Consider the following 18,965-nt stretch of genomic DNA (forward strand, 5'->3'; position numbering starts at 1 on the left):
GAAATCAGCAGTTCTTAGCATTCCACCACGCAAGCTGTCTTATCAACTGCCTACTGCAACTTGCTTTCTTTTTTCTTAGGTTATAGTCTTGAATAAAAGTGCACTTGTTTTGTTATACTTCTACATCAACATATGTTCCTGTGTTTGAGCTACATGGGCATACTCAAAAAATACACGTGTAATGCCATGAAAAGTGCATGCAGACACTTCAGTTCGCAAGCATTGGTACGACAATGCAGTCACAAGTACACTGCAGAGCTTTAGCGCGTCTTTATGTGAAAACAGCAGTGTCAGATGGGGAGTGTCTGATGATTGCATATAGCGCTGAAGTTACTGCTCTTTACTATGCTTTCCTCTGTATGTCATGGAGTACAAAAGAAACAGCATACAGCAACACGTGGGGACTGGCAATATTGGGGGAAAAAAACACGCGGTCGTATGTATCGTGATACACTGCAGAAGTATAGCGCGTCTTTATGTGAAAACAGCAGTGTCAGGTGGGGGGCGGTAGGGAAGGATCCTGAACGCGACTGAGACAATGAAAAGTGAATTTTAAAAAAAAAAATAAAGCTAACCTTTACAAATATTATCAATTAAACCGGCTGTTACAGACTGAAATCAAATGTATCTTTTTATTCTAAAATAGTGAAAATAAGAACACTTCTCAAAAGGGACTTGTGCAGGATCAAACTCATGACCTTCTGCTTCCCAGTCATCGACTGATACTGTTGCGCCACGGAAGCAGTGATACCTAATGCGTGTCAAAATCACACACTAAGGCGGCTTTTTTTGGCGGTGGCTTTTTTTTTTGTACCTTTTGTGAAAGTGTTTCTTTGATCTTTGGACTTCAGGCTTCATACGTTATATAGTTTATGCCTACATTTTGTCATTTGCTACTAGAATATATAAAACGTTTCTGTTTTAACAATTTGTTTACACAGATTACTGTAGAAATGCAACACATATGAAATGCGTGTGTTCCAAATAACAATCTATTATTTCTACTCTAAAACTCCACTTCACTCCCAGATAATCAATCAAGGCATGAGCTGGGAAAAGCTTGTTTACGTTCTAAGTCATTGGGGGGATGGAATAGCCGGCTGCTAGCAGCTTGTCTTTATCAGTAGATTTAGATGACAAAAGACGCTGGCGGAGAGGTGAGAACGGTTTTAAGAAGCGATTTAAGTTGGGCCGGATCTACGAGATTTTTCGTAGGCTCTGGTAATTCTAGTGTTAAAGATCATGATCTGGCCTGAGCCTGGTCACAACTGTTGCCTGTGAGGTGTGAATTGTTCCCAACGGCTTTGCCAAACAGTTCTTTAAAAACGCATTTCTCTATCCCCAGAGGTCCGATCTGTTTAAGGCTTTGGATTTAAGATCCAAGGGACAAATGCCAGCGTGTTTTCGAATCCCGCTTCTGATAAACATTTGTGCTCCGCAACTGCATTATGTCTATTAAGCATTCGCCGTGATATAAATTCCTGGGTCCCTGTTCAGGGTGTTCGAGCTATTACACACCCGACCTGTGCTTTTAAACCAGGCCTGAATATTCTCAGAGGAGAGATCCTGTTTGAATTTTCAGACGCTCGAGACAAAACTTAATTGATTGTAAAGTCTGTAAATATTGTTTGTTTCAGTCCTATGAACATTGTACATTAATTGTCGTACATGTAGATAGATCTATACATATTAATAAAAGGCAAAGCCCTCACTGACTCACTGACTGACTGACTGACTGATTGACTGACTGACTGACTGACTGACTCACTCATCACTAATTCTCGAACTTCCCGTGTAGGTGGAAGGCTGAAATTTGGCAGGCTCATTCCTTACAGCTTACTTACAAAAGTTAGGCAGGTTTCATTTCGAAATTCTACGCGTAATGGTCATAACTGGAACATATTTTTTGTCCATATACTGTAATGGAGGAGGCGGAGTCACGTATCGCGTCATCACGCCTCCTACGTAATCACGTGAACTAAAAACAAGGAAGAGATTTACAGCACGAGTCAAACGCGGGAACGAAGGTAAATGACGTTAATTTTTGACTGTCTTTTAATACTGTGTAAGCATACATATTAACACATGTGTAATTAAACGTGTGCATTTATGGGGTGATTTCTCAGGCTTAAAAGCTCGCCTTTTACTAAAAAGGTAAATGCAAAACTATTTTCAATCAGTTTATTGAAACGCTCCCGTTAAGGATTGCAATAACATATTCGCGAGATAAAAGAATGAAGTAGGGGGAAATGAAGGAAGAGCCGCAAACAGCGAAGAGCAAAAAATTCATTAAACAATTGAGAAGGGAGCGAGTGAAGCATACAAGCATGTTCATAAGGGAAACAAAGCACGGTGTAAAACGTAAGTTTAAATTAAGTTTATAGAAACGCTCCCGCTGCGGATTGCAATAACATATTCGCGAGATAAAAGTTTAATGAGAAGACATGAGGTATAAACGAACCACATGACGTGGCGCAACGTTAGGGGCAACAGTTTCAACCATTCTATGATCTGCTTCTCGCAACTGAAAGACGGCACATGGCGGATGTTAGCCGACTTGCTGACCGCAACGTTAGGGGCTTCAACTCTGGCGCTGACGCCACATCTCAGTGCCAACAGTTTGCAGACTCTACTTAAAAGACCCGCCCTCCTCACTGGACAGTTAAAAAGACCAATCAAACTAACGATGACATCAAGTATTACCCAATCAAAAGTAGGAAAGGAGGCATCTTCATAAAATGCGTGTGGGATGATTTGCATGAGACGCTGCTTTAAAAAAAATGATAAAAAAAATACGGGACAAATCCCGTCCCGTATTGATTCAAAACGGGACGAGCAATTTCATTCTCAAATGCGGCACGATTCCGTATTTTAAAGGACGGGTGGCAACCCTACAGTGCCAGGTAACCACCCATACAATCAGATTGTGATTCAGACTAGGAATGCAATGAATGTAATTACCCCGATCTACATACAAGGCGAAAGTCTTGCAACATTCAAAGATAATGGTTTGGGATAAGTACACCATACAACATAAAAGAGCTTATGAAGCCTTGAACCGAAAAAAGCAAGATCTCAGAGATCGTAAAAAAAAAAAATTAGGAGGTAATGTCGTTTTACTCGCTGTAGATTTTAGTCAAACATTACCAGTTATTCCACGAGGGAGACCAGCAGATGAACTCAACGCGTGTTTAAAATCCATGCTTCTCCCACGCTCGGTTATATGTCGCGTGTTCTCGGGTAGGTACACCAAAAAATGTATACATTTAAGCATGTAATGGGCAAACAAAAAATGAGGTATACCCGAAGGCACTGCAGTAGTACTTAATGTAACTTTACTTCTTAAATGTTAATGTTTTACTGTTTAATAATTTATACGCTTCTTATATGTTGTTCAAATTCTTTTATCAAAATACCAGTGACAGCGCAATGCACGATAACATGGAGTGAATACACCATACGCATCCGCCCACGGCCGCCCTGGTGTGCGCAGATAGGAGTTGATTCTACAATAAAATAAAATAAAGATAAAAAGAGTAATACAATCATCACCCATAAAGCGGATAGTAGACGTGACGTACTATATGTGTACCAGATTTCAAGACAATAGGTGAAACGGTTTGCGAGCTACAGGTGATTTAAAATCCTGGACAGACACACAAATTGCCACGGTAGCAAATTACAGAAGAAGATTTTACTGTTTAATAATTTATATTTATATGAAATGTGCTTCTTATATATTACTTCATATTCTCATATGATAATGATGTTAATATTTATATTGATTTCTATGTTATTGAAACTGCATGTATGTGTGTATATGTATGTATATATATATATATATACTAGCAAAATACCCGCGCTTCGCAGCGGAGAAGTAGTGTGTTAAAGAGGTTATGAAAAAAAAGGAAACATTTTAAAAATAACGTAACATGATTGTCAATGTAATTGTGTTGTCATTGTTATAAGTGTTGCTATCTTTTATATATATATATATATATATATATATATATATATATATAATATACACACACACATAAACATTTATATACATATACATATATATACATATCTACATATACACATATCTACATATATATACACACATACATAAACACACACATAAGACTTATTGACTGAAATGGGCTTTCACGAAAAAAGTTAGGGCTTTGCTACAGGATACACCCTCCACAAGTTAAGCAAGTAAAAATAAAATATATATTTCTGTTTTATTTAAACCTTTTAAGTTCGTATGCATAGCCCCATTTGGCTGTTTAATTTTTTTTTTCTTTCTTCAGTAATATTTAATCTCCTTAAAGAAAAAGAACATATCCATTTTACTTTTTTTGTATCTCTTTAGTAATATTTTACTGTAAGGATAACCAGTATTTAAACCTTTTATGTTACTTTATACATTTATTTTACACAATGTTGAAAAATTAATAAGAAAGCTCTCCAAGAGAAAACGTCAATGAAGAAGAAACAGTTTGCACTATCTAAAAATCAGAAACCCTCATTTATAAAAGTTTGCTGCAGATGACTTAACTGAAAATAAATGAATAGTTCCTATGTGTATAATACATATTTATCTATTTTACTTATGCCTTTATTCCACCAACTTACAACATCTGAGGTACAATTTGTTACATTACTTTTGTTTTTTGCAGCACAGGCAGGTGAAGTGACTTCCTCAGGGTCACACAGTGGTGTCAGTACCACGATTTGAACTGACGTGTGTTGGAGTCACGTGATCATCTCCCCTCCCATTCACCTCATTTCATTCACTTCATTTCGCTCCGAGCTGAGCTCCGCAGCTGGCGTGGTCTTGCTGTTCTTGATTTGCTTTTCACATCGCCAAGTATACGTTGCATGCTCAAGAGTAAGCTCAGCGCACAACTTGGTCATATTACAACCGGAGGGGCGAACTGACAACATGGTATACAAAGAGATCCTTAACAAATAATTATTGGTATAATTTCCCTCAGTTTATTTTTTAAAATTTTAAAGCAGTACTTCGCCGCTGCGAAGCGCGGGTATTTTGCTCTATATATATGTGTGTGAATGTATGTATGTATATATGTATGTCTATATTTATATCTATATATATATATATATATATATATGTAGATATGTAAATTTGTATATGTGTATATATATATATATATATATATATATATATATATATATATATATATATATATATATATATATATATATATATATATATATATATATATATATGTGTATATATGTGTATATGTAGATATGTATATAAGTATATATGTTTATGTATATATATGTTTACATAACCTCTTTAACACACTACTTCTCCGCTGCGAAGCGCGGGTATTTTGCTAGTAGAAATATAAAATGCTACAATTTATTCACACGAGCGCGCTCACGCTCCTACACAAGTACTCAAACACGTTGTAAACAAATATCATTTTTAAAAGGGAATTACCGGAGAATCAACTGTGGAAATATTAATATTAAGGATAAAATATAAGGATTCAGCCCCTCCGTTTTAAAACATGCACGTTTAACGCTTATAATAATCATGAATAGGTCTTACCATTATATTGACTGTCGGTGCTCTGTGCAGAATGGTCTTTATGAACAAAAATTACATCTAAACCTTTGGCCAGACACCAAAAAGTCCGGTATTTTTATAAAAGGAGCCTTTGTTGTGCGTAGATTTCTTTTAGCAAATGTCTGGCCTCACTTTAAGTTCGTTTTAAACTGAACCTGGAAGATACGAACTTATGTCAAAGTAATTATGTGTGAACATCTTTTGTGTCAGCATAAGGACTGAGCCGGACTAACAGCTGAAGTGTGAACCCCCACCCCCTTAGCTTCAGGCTGCCGGAGCTGGTGGCAATGTGCTTTGGAAAGTATGGATTGCCAAAGATTGTTTTAAAGCGCCTTTCTCTATCCCCAGAATGACTGCATGTTGAAGGCAATCTAATGTTTAGACAATTAAACGCTTGCTTCCACAATATGTTTCCTTAGGGCCAGCTGATATATGTATTGGAAATACTTTTCATATAAATTATACACCCGAGGACAGCTTTTTATACGCAATTTAAAAGGGAACTGTTGCATACGTCTGTGTGATTTTTACAAGGCTTATATCAAACTATATTTAAAAGGGTATGAAAAAAGGGATTGTTTTATATAAATTATAAAGCCAAGGATAGATTTTGTCTCAAATGGCTATAAAAGGTCCCTGCTGCCTATTATTTAACTGCGTATGATTTTTAAAATCCTTTAACTGTGTACAACCTTTACATATCATGGACAGAAGGGCAGCCATCAAGGGGTGTGTGAGATTGCAAGCGAACTCACAAGGGAATCCCCCAGCGGGACGCTCATATCTTACAGCTATAGGACATTTAGCGCCTGCACAGAACTCAGCCCCTAAACAGTACGTACTCGAGTGTGCGCGCACAACACAGCAGGGAGGGGTTAGGGGGTTGTCAGTTTCCCAGCCTGCGGAGCTCCAGGCTCATAGTGTTTGCAGCTATACCCAGCTGCTGATAAGGATGCTTGCGCAGAACACAGCAGGAGGGGGTTTACAGCTGTTCACACGTGCCTGCTCTCAGGGGCTCAGAGACTGTCAGGTTTTTAGAGACCCAGGTACTCTGCTATGTAGACAGAGAGAGCCGCTTGCCTGCGTGTACGCTTGGAGCTTCGCCCCCTGGGGCATCACACAGAGACTGCCTGCTCCGCTCTCATAGCTCATCTGTGGGGAGAGATTGAAAGCCCATGGCCAGCGCAAAGACTGTCTGGGATCTTTCTCTGCTTGACTTAGATAAAATAAAAAACGGTTTACAAGTGCTAAACCAAAGTTTAGATATTTAAAGTAATAGATATTTTAAATACAGGAGTTCTTACCCAAAACAGTAGAGGCTGGAAAGGCTATAAGGTAGATCGCTCCGGCTGGAACATGCTCTGGGCCTGTCCTCGGGAGAAGTGAAAGGGGCCAGTCATCAGGGCCTGCCTGACCGGAAGCCGAGGCAGAGGCAGGTCCTTCATGCTGAGGCAGAGGCAGGTCCTTCATACCTGGGCACATGTCGATGGCCCTGACATGCCTAGACTTGTCCTCGGGAGAGGGGAGTGGGGGGCGGGGTGAAGGAAGGGGCAGACATCCATCAAGGCTGCGCTTGACAGAATGGAGAACCAATCAGGTGGTTAAGGGGCGGGTTCAAGGAAGGGATGACATCCCCTGCGTGCCTGCTCAGCTCTCATACCTCAACTGTGGGGAGAGAGTGAAAGCCCATGGACAGCGCAAAGACTGTCTGGGGTCTTTCTCTGCTTGACTTAGATAAAAATAAAAAACGGTTTACAAGTGCTAAACCAAAGTTTAGATATTTAAAGTAATAGATATTTTAAATACAGGAGTTCTTACCCAAAACAGTAGAGGCAGGAAAGGCTATAAGGTAGATCACTCCGGCTGGAACATGCTCTTGGCCTGTCCTCAGGAAGAAGTGAGCAAAGAAGTGAAAGGGGCCAGTCATCAGGGCCTGCCTGACCGGGAGCCGAGGCAGAGGCAGGTCCTTCATACCTGGGCACATGTTGACGACCCTGACATGCCTAGACTTGTCCTCGGGAGAGGGGTAGGGTAAAGGAAGGGGCAGACATCCATCAAGTCTGCTCTTGACAGAAAGGAGAACCAAGCATGTGGGTGGGGGTGGGTTCAAGGAAGGGTCACACATCCATCAAAACCCCTCAACCCCACCCCTTGACAGGTCCCGGGGGAGGGTTAGGGTCACACATCCATCAAAAAGGGGCGGGGCTTAACGACAGCCCAAAGGGGCGGGGCTTAAAGGTCATAAATCATTTTTGACAGAAAGTGCATGCATATAACTACTCACTTACACCTGAACATCAGCAAAACCAAGGAACTGGTGGTGGATTTTAGAAGACCCAGGCCCCTCCTGGACCCCGTGATTATCAGAGGAGATTGTGTGCAGGGGGTACAGACCTATAAATAACTGGGAGTGCAGCTGGATGATAAATTTGAATGGACCGCCAATACTGATTCTCTGTGCAAGAGAGGACAGAGCTGGCTGTACTTCCTTCGAAGACTGGCGCCCTTCAACATCAGCAATAATGCTGCAGATGTTCTATCAGATGGTTGTGGCGAGTGCCCTCTTCTACGCGGTGGTGTGCTGGGGAGGCAGCATTAAGAAGAAGGACGCCTCACGCCTGGTCAAACTGGTGAGGAAGGCAGGCTCTATTGTAGGCATGGAGCTGGACAGTTTGACATCTGTGGCAGAGCAACGGGCGCTCAGCAGGCTCCTATCAATTATGGAGAATCCACTGCATCCACTCAAAAGTGTCATCTCCAGACAGAGGAGCAGCTTCAACGACAGACTGCTGTCACTGTCCTGCTCCACTGACAGACTGAGGAGATCATTCCTCCCCCATACAATGTGACTCTTCAATTCCACTCTGGGGGGGTAAACGTTAACATTATTCAAAGTTATTGTCTGTTTTTACCTACATTTTTATTACTCTTTAATTTAATATTGTTTTTGTATCAGTATGCTGCTGCTGGAGTATGTGAATTTCCCTTTGGGATTAATAAAGTATCTATCTATCTATATAATGCAATCGATTACACATACATCAAGGTATATAGCATATTGTTTTGGTTCACATTGCTTCATCCTAACAGGAGTTACAACAGAATACTCAAGACCTCTTTCGAGTGAATCTCCCCATATGTATTAAACCTTAGAACTGACCTTTGTGGGACACAACTCTTGACAATTCTGAGAGGATTCCTCACACCATAACCCTCAGTTTCCTGTGTCTGAGCTAATTTTGCACCCATCTACAAACAACATTCTGAACTCCCACTTCTTTTATTTGATGTCCAACCTCTCATGTGGCACCTTATCAAATGCCTTCTGAAAGTCCAGATAAATAATATCATATGCTCCACTTTTATTATACCCTTTTGTTGCTTCCTCATAAAATTCTAGCATGTTAGTAAAACACTGCATTCCTCTTCTGAACCAATGTTGACTGTTCAGTAAATCTCAATTTCTTTCCATGTGTTGCTCAGTCTTTCCTTAATAATTCATTCCATTAATTTACCTGTGATGCACTTTAAGCTTACTGATCTAAGGTAGCTTGGATCTGCCCGATCACCAATTCTATATAATGGGATAATATTTGCCATTTTCCAGTCCTTTGTAATTTCCCAGTGTGCAGTGACTTCCTAGAAATATGCATCAAGGGTTTATAGTAATCCCTCGCTATATCGCGCTTCGACTTTCGCAGCTTCACTCTATCGTGGACTTTATATGTAAGCATATTTAAATATATATCGCGGATTTTTTGCTGGTTCGCGGATTTCTGCGGACAATGGGTCTTTTAATTTCTGGTACATGCTTCCTCAGTTGGTTTGCCCAGTTGATTTCATACAAGGGACGCTATTGGCAGATGGCTGAGAAGCTACCCAACCAGAGCCCGTATTACGTATTAAATAAAACTCCTGAAATATATTGTGAGCACGGGGGCTGTTCGCACCCCTAGAGGATACGGCTGCTCCTCAAAAAACGCTGAAAGACTACCTTCACATTGCTGCTATCCTTGCTGGGCTTACATGTGGCTGCTTTGTCAAGCGATATGCTTCCTGCACGGTGCTTCGCATACTTAAAAGATCAAACAGCACATATTGATTTTTGTTTGCTTACTTCTCTCTCTCTCTCTTGCTCTGACATTCTCTGCTCCTGACGGAGGGGGTGTGAGCAGGGGTGCTGTTCGCACCCCTAGACTATATGGATGCTCATCTAAAAATGCTGAAAGATTATCTTCACATTGCTCCCTTCTGGCTTTGTCAAGCGACATGCTTCCTGCACGGTGCTTTGCATACTTCAAAGCTTGAACGGCACGTATTGATTTTTGATTGTTTGATTTTCTCTGTCTCTCTTACTCACTCTGACATTCTCTGCTCCTGACGGAGGGGGTGTGAGCAGGGGGGCTGTTCGCATACTGGCCTAGAGGATACGGACGCTCCTCTAAAAAATGCTGAAAGACTACCTTCACATTGTTCTCTCCCTTGCAGCTGCTTTATACGGCGGTGCTTCGCATACTTAAAAGCCCAAACAGCCCTATTGATTTTTGATTGTTTGCTTCTCTCTCTCTCTGACATTCTCTGCTCCTGATGCGCACTCCTCTGAAGAGGAAGATATGTTTGCATTCTTTTAATTGTGAGACGGAACTGTCATCTCTGTCTTGTCATGGAGCACAGTTTAAACTTTTGAAAAAGAGACAAATGTTTGTTTGCAGTGTTTGAATAAAGTTCCTGTCTCTCTACAACCTCCTGTGTTTCTGTGCAAATCTGTGTCCCAAGCATGACAATATAAAAATAACCATATAAACATATGGTTTCTACTTCGCGGCTTTTCACCTTTCGCAGGGGTTTCTGGAACGTAACCCCCGCGATCGAGGAGGGATTACTGTATATATGTACTTGCTAACCACCTTCAGCACTTGAGGATAAATTTTATCTGGTGCTGGTGATTTGCTTTATTTCAGCATATTTAATCTAAGCAGAACTTCTCCTTCTACAATTTCCAAATCACTCTATACCTTCCTTAATAGTCCCTTTACTACTGAGGTTATCCACTTTCTAACATGGAGTGCACAGATTGGCTGTGAATTATGTAGTGCTACTTCAAATTTTCCTGGAAAGCTTTTCTGCTTAAATTAAAACTATATTTTGGTTCTAAACTAAACCCTTTCCTCAAAGAATCAATAATATATATTAATAATTGGTTCATTGTGTTCACAGACTGACATAAGACTGTTTTCTAGAAAACATGTGAAACATCACAAAAAATGTGAATTAATGAGGACTACCTGCTAGTTTTGCTGTTGTCTCTTGACCTGCAAAAAGAAATAAAACACAATTTACAACTGTATTATTGTTTAAATGAATTCTTAAAAGATATTTCAATTAATCACAATAGTCCAAATCCATAACTTAATTAGGATGAGAATCATCAATATTTCAGTTCAGTTGACACCTTCAGAAAACTTTATTTTATAAAACAAATTCTTCACAAAGAAGTCACTACCATAACTATTTCATCTTGATTGGTTATCTTTTCACACAGTGACACCCTATGGAGCTCCATCTAGCTGAACACCAATTTAACATGGAGACACAAAGAACATGGTAGTGCCTGACTAACACTAAGTGTATGCTACAGCAGAATAGAACAGTGCAACCAATTAACTCAACCTGCATGCTTCTGTGGAAATTAGTGTAGGAACATAATGAAGGATTCTCATATATAGAAAGACATCAAAAATCAAAAGAGAACCCAATTTCTGAATCTAAATTAGTGGTAAGATTACACAATAAATCATAAGATTTTATTCAATATAAAAAAACTTACATGATTCTTCAACCTTCCTTTCAGACTCCTGAATGACTACAAAAAGAAAACAAAAAGTAAAAATTCCAAGATAAACTAATCTACAGAATTAAACTAAGAAAACTTATTTATATTGTTGATTCCTGCAGCAACCCTGGGTCTTAAACAGCAGGAGCAAAATTAACTGCAGCACAGTTTGACAGAACACTAATACACTTAATACCACAGGCTTCATCTTCCACCAAAATTGGATGGTCAGAAAAAAATAATGGTTGAGATTATTTAATAATGACCAACTAATTCAACATGAATATCATTTTAAGGATACATAAAAAAAAACATTCAGACAGAACTTGTACCGTCGAGGAAGAATTAAGTGGTAAATTCCAGTCTGAAATCCTCACTCTCATATCCAATTTTTTATAATTCAATTAAATGTATTCATATTATTGGTAAACCTGGTTCTGTGGAGCATGCAAGACTTCAGACAGGACAGATCCCATTTTGTATGCCTGCAATCTCACGCTTTATTTTACAAAGAGCAGGGCAGATAGAAGGTGCAGGTCATGCCGCAAAACAAGCTTGCAGTGACTCTTCATGGCATACAGTGTTCCATTCCTTGAAGTGGCCAAGCTAAAAACAGTTCTCCTTATGAGCAAACGTGCAATGAATCAGCTAGAATTTAACTGGGTATCATTTTAAAGGTAAGTCTGCTTTATGAAAATTTACTCAGCTACTTGACATGATGCCATGTGATGTACCTCAGTTTCATTCTGAGGAAACCAGGTACCACTTTGGTCAAAATAAATATTGATTTTAGCTAGGTGGTCCACAGTCAGCTGATACAAGCAGTTAAATCAGTTACACCCTTAAACATTGGGATTTTTCTTGACATATGAATCATTTGATTCATTTTTCTGAAAAAACTTGCTGTTTAATCACCCATTTATGGAGTATCTTTAAATTTCTCTGAATTTACTGGTGTCCTTTGATTTTTACATCAACTGAATAATGTTTCACCTTTCATTTCAAGACTTACACCTTGTGCTGCTCCACTATGTTGTACTATTGTGATTTGATGGTTGTTTCAAAATTTTTAAGTTATACATTTTTTATTTTCCATTGACCTTCATTAGTAGACTTACAAATACAGCATTACTCTTGTACGTTGAAATTTATATTGCAAATCTAACGTCATTTAATTTTAAATAATGTTTTAGTTTATTTAGTTTAATATGACAAACAGAACATAAAAACCCAAATGTAACATTTAAAACCATAGTAATAAACAATGAAGACAGCATAAAACACAACATATACAATGATCTGCTAAAACTGTCCATAAAACTAAATCTGACTCCAGTCACATTCCAGGCTGCCATAAAGATCTTTCTTTAGCATGTGGCTTTTGCTGAAAACCCTCTGAAGAGAACATCTTTAGCTTTATATATTATAAAAGAGAGCAGGTGTCTACTGCAAACTGAAAAAAATGTATCCCTAGTATTATAGGATACTCAGGTGGCCCATGCTGTATACTGGCAGTGCTTTCAGTGCCAGTGAAAGCAGATCACTGTCAACAGGGAGAACTATGCCCCAATATTTTGTGTGCAGACCCAAATTATACATTTTTTATTTTCCATTGACCTTCATTAGTAGACTTACAAATACAGCATTACTCTTGTACGTTGAAATTTATATTGCAAATCTAATGTCATTTAATTTTAAATAATGTTTTAGTTTATTTAGTTTAATATGACAAACAGAACATAAAAACCCAAATGTAACTTTTAAAACCATAGTAATAAACAATGAAGACAGCATAAAACACAACATATACAATGATCTGCTAAAACTGTCCATAAAACTAAATCTGACTGCAGTCACATTCCAGGCTGCCATAAAGATCTTTCTTTAGCATGTGGCTTTTGCTGAAAACCCTCTGAAGAGAACATCTTTAGCTTTATATATTATAAAAGAGAGCAGGTGTCTACTGCAAACTGAAAAAAATGTATCCCTAGTGTTATAGGATACTCAGGTGGCCCATGCTGTATACTGGCAGTGCTTTCAGTGCCAGTGAAAGCAGATCACTGTCAACAGGGAGAACTATGCTCCAATATTTTGTGTGCAGACCCAAAGCATGTGGCACCTGGGGCACTGATTTTTTTATGGTGCACTGGAGACAATAGGCAGTGTCTCTTAAATTTACTTTGTCATTGGCTGGTGGAAAGAAGACATGTTAAACATAGTATGTCACTTTGTTCCCCACTATGATGGAAAAGTGTGCAGATGATTATCTAGCTCTATGTTGGAAAGTAGAAATCCAGGGATGCAGGAACTTGTAGAGCCACTGCCAAGACAACCACAAGATCTCCCTTCCTCTTTTCTGACCCCAGAATGGGTGGTTGGATTGCCCCCAGGAGTAGCTCCAGGCAGAAAAATCAAAGATATATGCTTGGTATTGTCACGTACATGCAGCCAACTAGTGACAGCTAGTGAGAGAAATTCAGTATGTATGTAGTTGGCAACCTACTGGCAAGAATTGAACAATCATTTTAGGTATATAGGCATTTAGTTTTAATCAGATTATTGTTTAGTAAATTTAGCACAGATGTTTTAACATGATTGGTGTGCAGGATTAATTGCTAGATTGGTTAAGGTCTGCATAGTTTGGAAATTCTTAGAGTTTGCAACAAATGGCAACAAACTAGCAATAAGCATTGTGATATTTGCCCGGACACCACCAGTCGGAGACCACATCTTTATACAAAATCTCTTCTTTATTTTCCTTTTCCACAACACAACACAGTCCTGCACAACTCACGGTGCCTCTAGCCCCAGTCACCCTTCTCCTGGGCCTTCTCTCTCCTCGTTCCTGGGCCACCTGTCCTCTCTCTCCAGGTGCTTCGTCCTGCTCCTACTCCCGACACCAGCTCTCTGATAGGAGGGAGGCAGCCCCATTTATCCTCACTCGGATGAGCTCCAGGTGCTCTACCTCACGTCACGTCCTGGTGTGGTGGAAGCATCAGGAGAGCACCCGGAAGCACCCGTCCTCCATGGGTGTGTTGGAAGTAAATAAGTCCCAGGCTCCATGAGGCTCAGGGCACCCCATGGCGGTGGATACGGGCCTCCACGGACTTGAGCCTCCCTGCTCCCCTTCCGTGGCCCTCTTCTGCTCCAGGGCGGTTGCCTCCTCATGGCCCGGAGGACAAATATGTCACCTCTTGGTCCCTCCAGGCATCCCAGCCGGGTCTGACCCCCAGCCATGTACAACAGCATATATTTTATATATATATATATATATATATATATATCTATAATAATAAAAGGCAAAGCCCTCACTGACTGACTGACTGACTGACTCACTCACTCACTGACTGACTCATCACTAATTCTCCAACTTCCCGTGTAGGTGGAAGGCTGAAATTTGGCAGGCTCATTCCTTACAGCTTACTTACAAAAGTTAGGCAGGTTTCATTTCGAAATTCAAAGCGTAATGGTCATAACTGGAACATATTTTTTGTCCATACACTGTAATCGAGGAGGCGGAGTCACGTATCGCGTCATCACGCCTCCTACGTAATCACGTGAACTAAAAACAAGGAAGAGATTTACAGCACGAGTCGCACGCGGGAACGAAGGTAAATGACGTTAATTTTCGACTGTCTTTTAATACTGTGTAAGCATACATATTAACACATGTGCAATTAAACGTGTGCATTTACGGGGTGATTTCTCAGGCTTAAAAGCTCACCTTTTATCAAACGCGGGAACAAAGGTAACTGACGTTGTTCACTGTCTTTTAATACTGTGTAACCATACATATTAACACATGTGCAATTAAACGTGTGAATTTACGGGGTGATTTCTCAGGCTTAAAAGCTCGCCTTTTACTAAAAAGGTAAATGCAAAACTATTTTCAATCAGTTTATTGAAACGCTCCCGTTAAGGATTGCAATAACATATTCGCGAGATAAAAGAACGAAGTAGGGGGAAATGGAGGAAGAGCCGCAAACAGCGAAGAGCAAAAAATTAATTAAACAATTGAGAACGGAGCGAGTTAAGCATACAAGCATGTTCATAAGGGAAACAAAGCACGGTGTAAAACATAAGTTTAAATTAAGTTTATAGAAACGCTCCCGCTGCGGATTGCAATAACATATTCGCGAGATAAAAGTTTAATGAGAAGACACGAGGTATAAACGAACCACACGCCGTGGCGCAACGTTAGGGGCAACACTTTCAACCATTCTATGATCTGCTTCTCGCAACTGAAAGACGGCACATGGCGGATGTTAGCCGACTTGCTGACCGCAACGTTAGGGGCTTCAACTATGGCGCTGACGCCACATCTCAGTGCCAACACTTTGCAGACTCTACTTAAAAGACACGCCCTCCTCACTGGACAGTTAAAAACACCAATCAAACTAACGATGACATCAAGTATTACCCAATCAAAAGTAGGAAAGGAGGCATCTTCATAAAATGCGTGTGGGATGATTTGCATGAGACGCTGCTTTAAAAAAAAAATGATAAAAAAAATACGGGATAAATCCCGTCCAGTATTGATTCAAAACGGGACGTGCAATTTCATTCTCAAACGCGGCACGATTCCGTATTTTAAAGGACGGGTGGCAACCCTACAGTGCCAGGTAACCACCCATACAATCAGATTGTGATTCAGACTAGGAATGCAATGAATGTAATTACCCCGATCTACATACAAGGCGAAAGTCTTGCAACATTCAAAGATGATGGTTTGGGATAAGTACACCATACAACATAAAAGAGCTTATGAAGCCTTGAACCGAAAAAAGCAACATCTCAGAGATCGTAAAAAAAAAATAGGAGGTAATGTCGTTTTACTCGCTGTAGATTTTAGTCAAACATTACCAGTTATTCCACGAGGGAGACCAGCAGATGAACTCAACGCGTGTTTAAAATCCATGCTTCTCCCACGCTCGGTTATATGTCGCGTGTTCTCGGGTAGGTACACCAAAAAATGTATACATTTAAGCATGTAATGGGCAAACAAAAAATGAGGTATACCCGAAGGCACTGCAGTAGTACTTAATGTAACTTTACTTCTTAAATGTCAATGTTTTACTGTTTAACAATTTATATGCTTCTTATATGTTGTTCAAATTCTTTTATCAAAATACCAGTGACAGCGCAATGCAAGATAACATGGAGTGAATACACCATACGCATCCGCCCACGGCTGCCCTGCTGTGCGCAGATAGGAGTTGATTCTACAATAAAATAAAATAAAGATAAAAAGAGTAAAACAATCATCACCCATAAAGCGTGTGTGTGTGTATATATGTGTATATATATATGTTGATATGTGGATGTGTATATGTATATATATAGATATATATATATATATATATATGTAGATATGTATATATATGTGTATATGTATATGTATATATATGTTTATATGTGTGTGTGTGTGTATTTTATATATATAAAACACAGCAACCCCTCCTTTAACCGTCACCTTATCGTGGTGGAGGGGTTTGCGTGTCCCAATGATCCTAGGAGCTCTGTTGTCCGGGGCTTTATGCCCCTGGTAGGGCCACCCAAGGCAAACTGGTCCTAGGTGAGGGATGAGACAAAGAGCGGTTAAACAAACCTTCTATGAAGAAAAACAATTTTGGACGGCGTTTTCCCTTGCCCGGACGTGGGTCACCGGGGCCCCACTCTGGAGCCAGGCCTGGAGGTGGGGCTCGATGGCGAGCGTCTGGTGGCCGGGCCTGCACCCATGGGGCTCGGCCGGGCACAGCCCGAAGAGGCAACGTGGGTCCCCCTTCCCATGGGCTCACCACCTATGGGAGGGGCCAAGGAGGTCGGGTGCAGTGTGAGTTGGGTGGTGGCCGAAGGCGGGGACCTTGGCGGTCCGATCCTCGGCTACAGAAACTGGCTCTTGGGACGTGGAATGTCACCTCTCTGAAGGGGAAGGAGCCTGAGCTAGTGCGCGAAGTTGAGAGGTTCCGGCTAGATATAGTCGGACTCACCTCGACGCACAGCTTGGACTCTGGAACCAATCTCCTTGAGAGGGGCTGGACTCTCTACCACTCTGGAGTTGCCCCCGGTGAGAGGCGCCGAGCAGGTGTGGGTATACTTATTGCCCCCCAACTTGGAGCCTGTACATTCGGGTTTACCCCGGTGGACGAGAGGGTAGCCTCCCTTCGCCTTCGGGTGGGGGGACGGGTCCTAACTGTTGTTTGTGCGTATGCACCGAACAGCAGTTCGGACTACCCACCCTTTTTGGAGTCCCTGGAGGGGGTGCTAGAGGGCATACCTTCTGGGGACTCCCTCGTTCTGCTGGGAGACTTCAATGCTCACGTGGGCAATGACAGTGAGACCTGGAAGGGCGTGATTGGGAGGAATGGCCCCCCTGATCTGAACCCGAGCGGTGTTTTGTTATTGGACTTCTGTGCTCGTCACGGATTGTCCATAACGAACACCATGTTCACGCATAGGGGTGTTCATATGTGCACTTGGCACCAGGACACCCTAGGCCTCAGTTCGATGATCGACTTTGTGGTCGTGTCGTCGGACTTGCGGCCACATGTCTTGGACACTCGGGTGAAGAGAGGGGCGGAGCTGTCAACTGATCACCACCTGGTGGTGAGTTGGCTTCGAAGATGGGGGAGGATGCCGGTCAGGCGTGGTAGGCCCAAACGTGTTGTGAGGGTCTGCTGGGAACGTCTGGCAGAGCCCCCTGTCAGAAGTAGCTTCAACTCCCACCTCCGGCAGAACTTCGACCACATCCCGAGGGAGGTGGGGGACATTGAGTCCGAATGGGCCATGTTCCGTGCCTCTATTGTTGAGGCAGCTGACCGGAGCTGTGGCCGTAAGGTGGTTGGTGCCTGTCGTGGCGGAAATCCCCGAACCCGCTGGTGGACACCGGCGGTGAAGGATGCCGTCAAGCTGAAGAAGGAGTCCTACAGGACCCTTTTGTCCTGTGGGACCCCGGAGGCAGCTGATAGGTACCGGCAGGCCAAGCGGAATGCGGCTTTGGTGGTTGCTGAGGCAAAAACTCGGGCGTGGGAGGAGTTTGGGGAGGCCATGGAGAATGACTTTCGGACGGCTTCGAGGAGATTCTGGTCCACCATCCGGCGTCTCAGGAAGGGGAAGCAGTGCAGTGTCAACACTGTATATGGTATCGACTCGGGACATTGTGGGTCGGTGGGGGGAGTACTTCGAAGACCTCCTCAATCCCATTAACATGCCTTCCAATGAGGAAGCAGAGCCTGGGGACTCAGAGGTGGGCTCCCCCATCTCTGGGACTGAGGTCACCGAGGTGGTCAAAAAACTCCTTGGTGGCAGGGCCCCGGGGGTGGATGAGATACGCCCGGAGTTCCTCAAGGCTCTGGATGTTGTAGGACTGTCTTGGCTGACACGCCTCTGCAACATCGCATGGACATCAGGGACAGTGCCTCTGGATTGGCAGACCGGGGTGGTGGTCCCCCTCTTTAAGAAGGGGGATCGGAGGGTGTGTTCCAACTACAGAGGGATCACACTCCTCAGCCTCCCTGGAAAAGTCTATTCATGGGTCCTGGA

The 18,965-nt window shown here is 41.7% G+C and overlaps 1 protein-coding gene across 2 annotated transcripts in view; it reads right to left on the reverse strand.

The window, feature by feature from the left end:
* Nucleotides 1-18,965, reverse strand: part of LOC114666574 (butyrophilin subfamily 3 member A2-like) — a 138,016-nt gene that overhangs the window by 57,985 nt on the left and 61,066 nt on the right. For both annotated transcript variants that reach the window (XM_028821481.2, XM_028821480.2), the window contains exons 6-7: nt 11,418-11,453; nt 10,876-10,902 (exon numbers count right to left, since the gene is read on the reverse strand). In XM_028821481.2, the coding sequence (XP_028677314.1) occupies nt 10,876-10,902; nt 11,418-11,453 (63 nt within the window). The remainder of the gene's footprint in view (nt 1-10,875; nt 10,903-11,417; nt 11,454-18,965) is intronic.

The sequence above is a fragment of the Erpetoichthys calabaricus genome, chromosome 16 (assembly GCF_900747795.2).
Source record: "Erpetoichthys calabaricus chromosome 16, fErpCal1.3, whole genome shotgun sequence".
NCBI classification, from domain to species: Eukaryota; Metazoa; Chordata; class Cladistia; order Polypteriformes; family Polypteridae; genus Erpetoichthys; species Erpetoichthys calabaricus.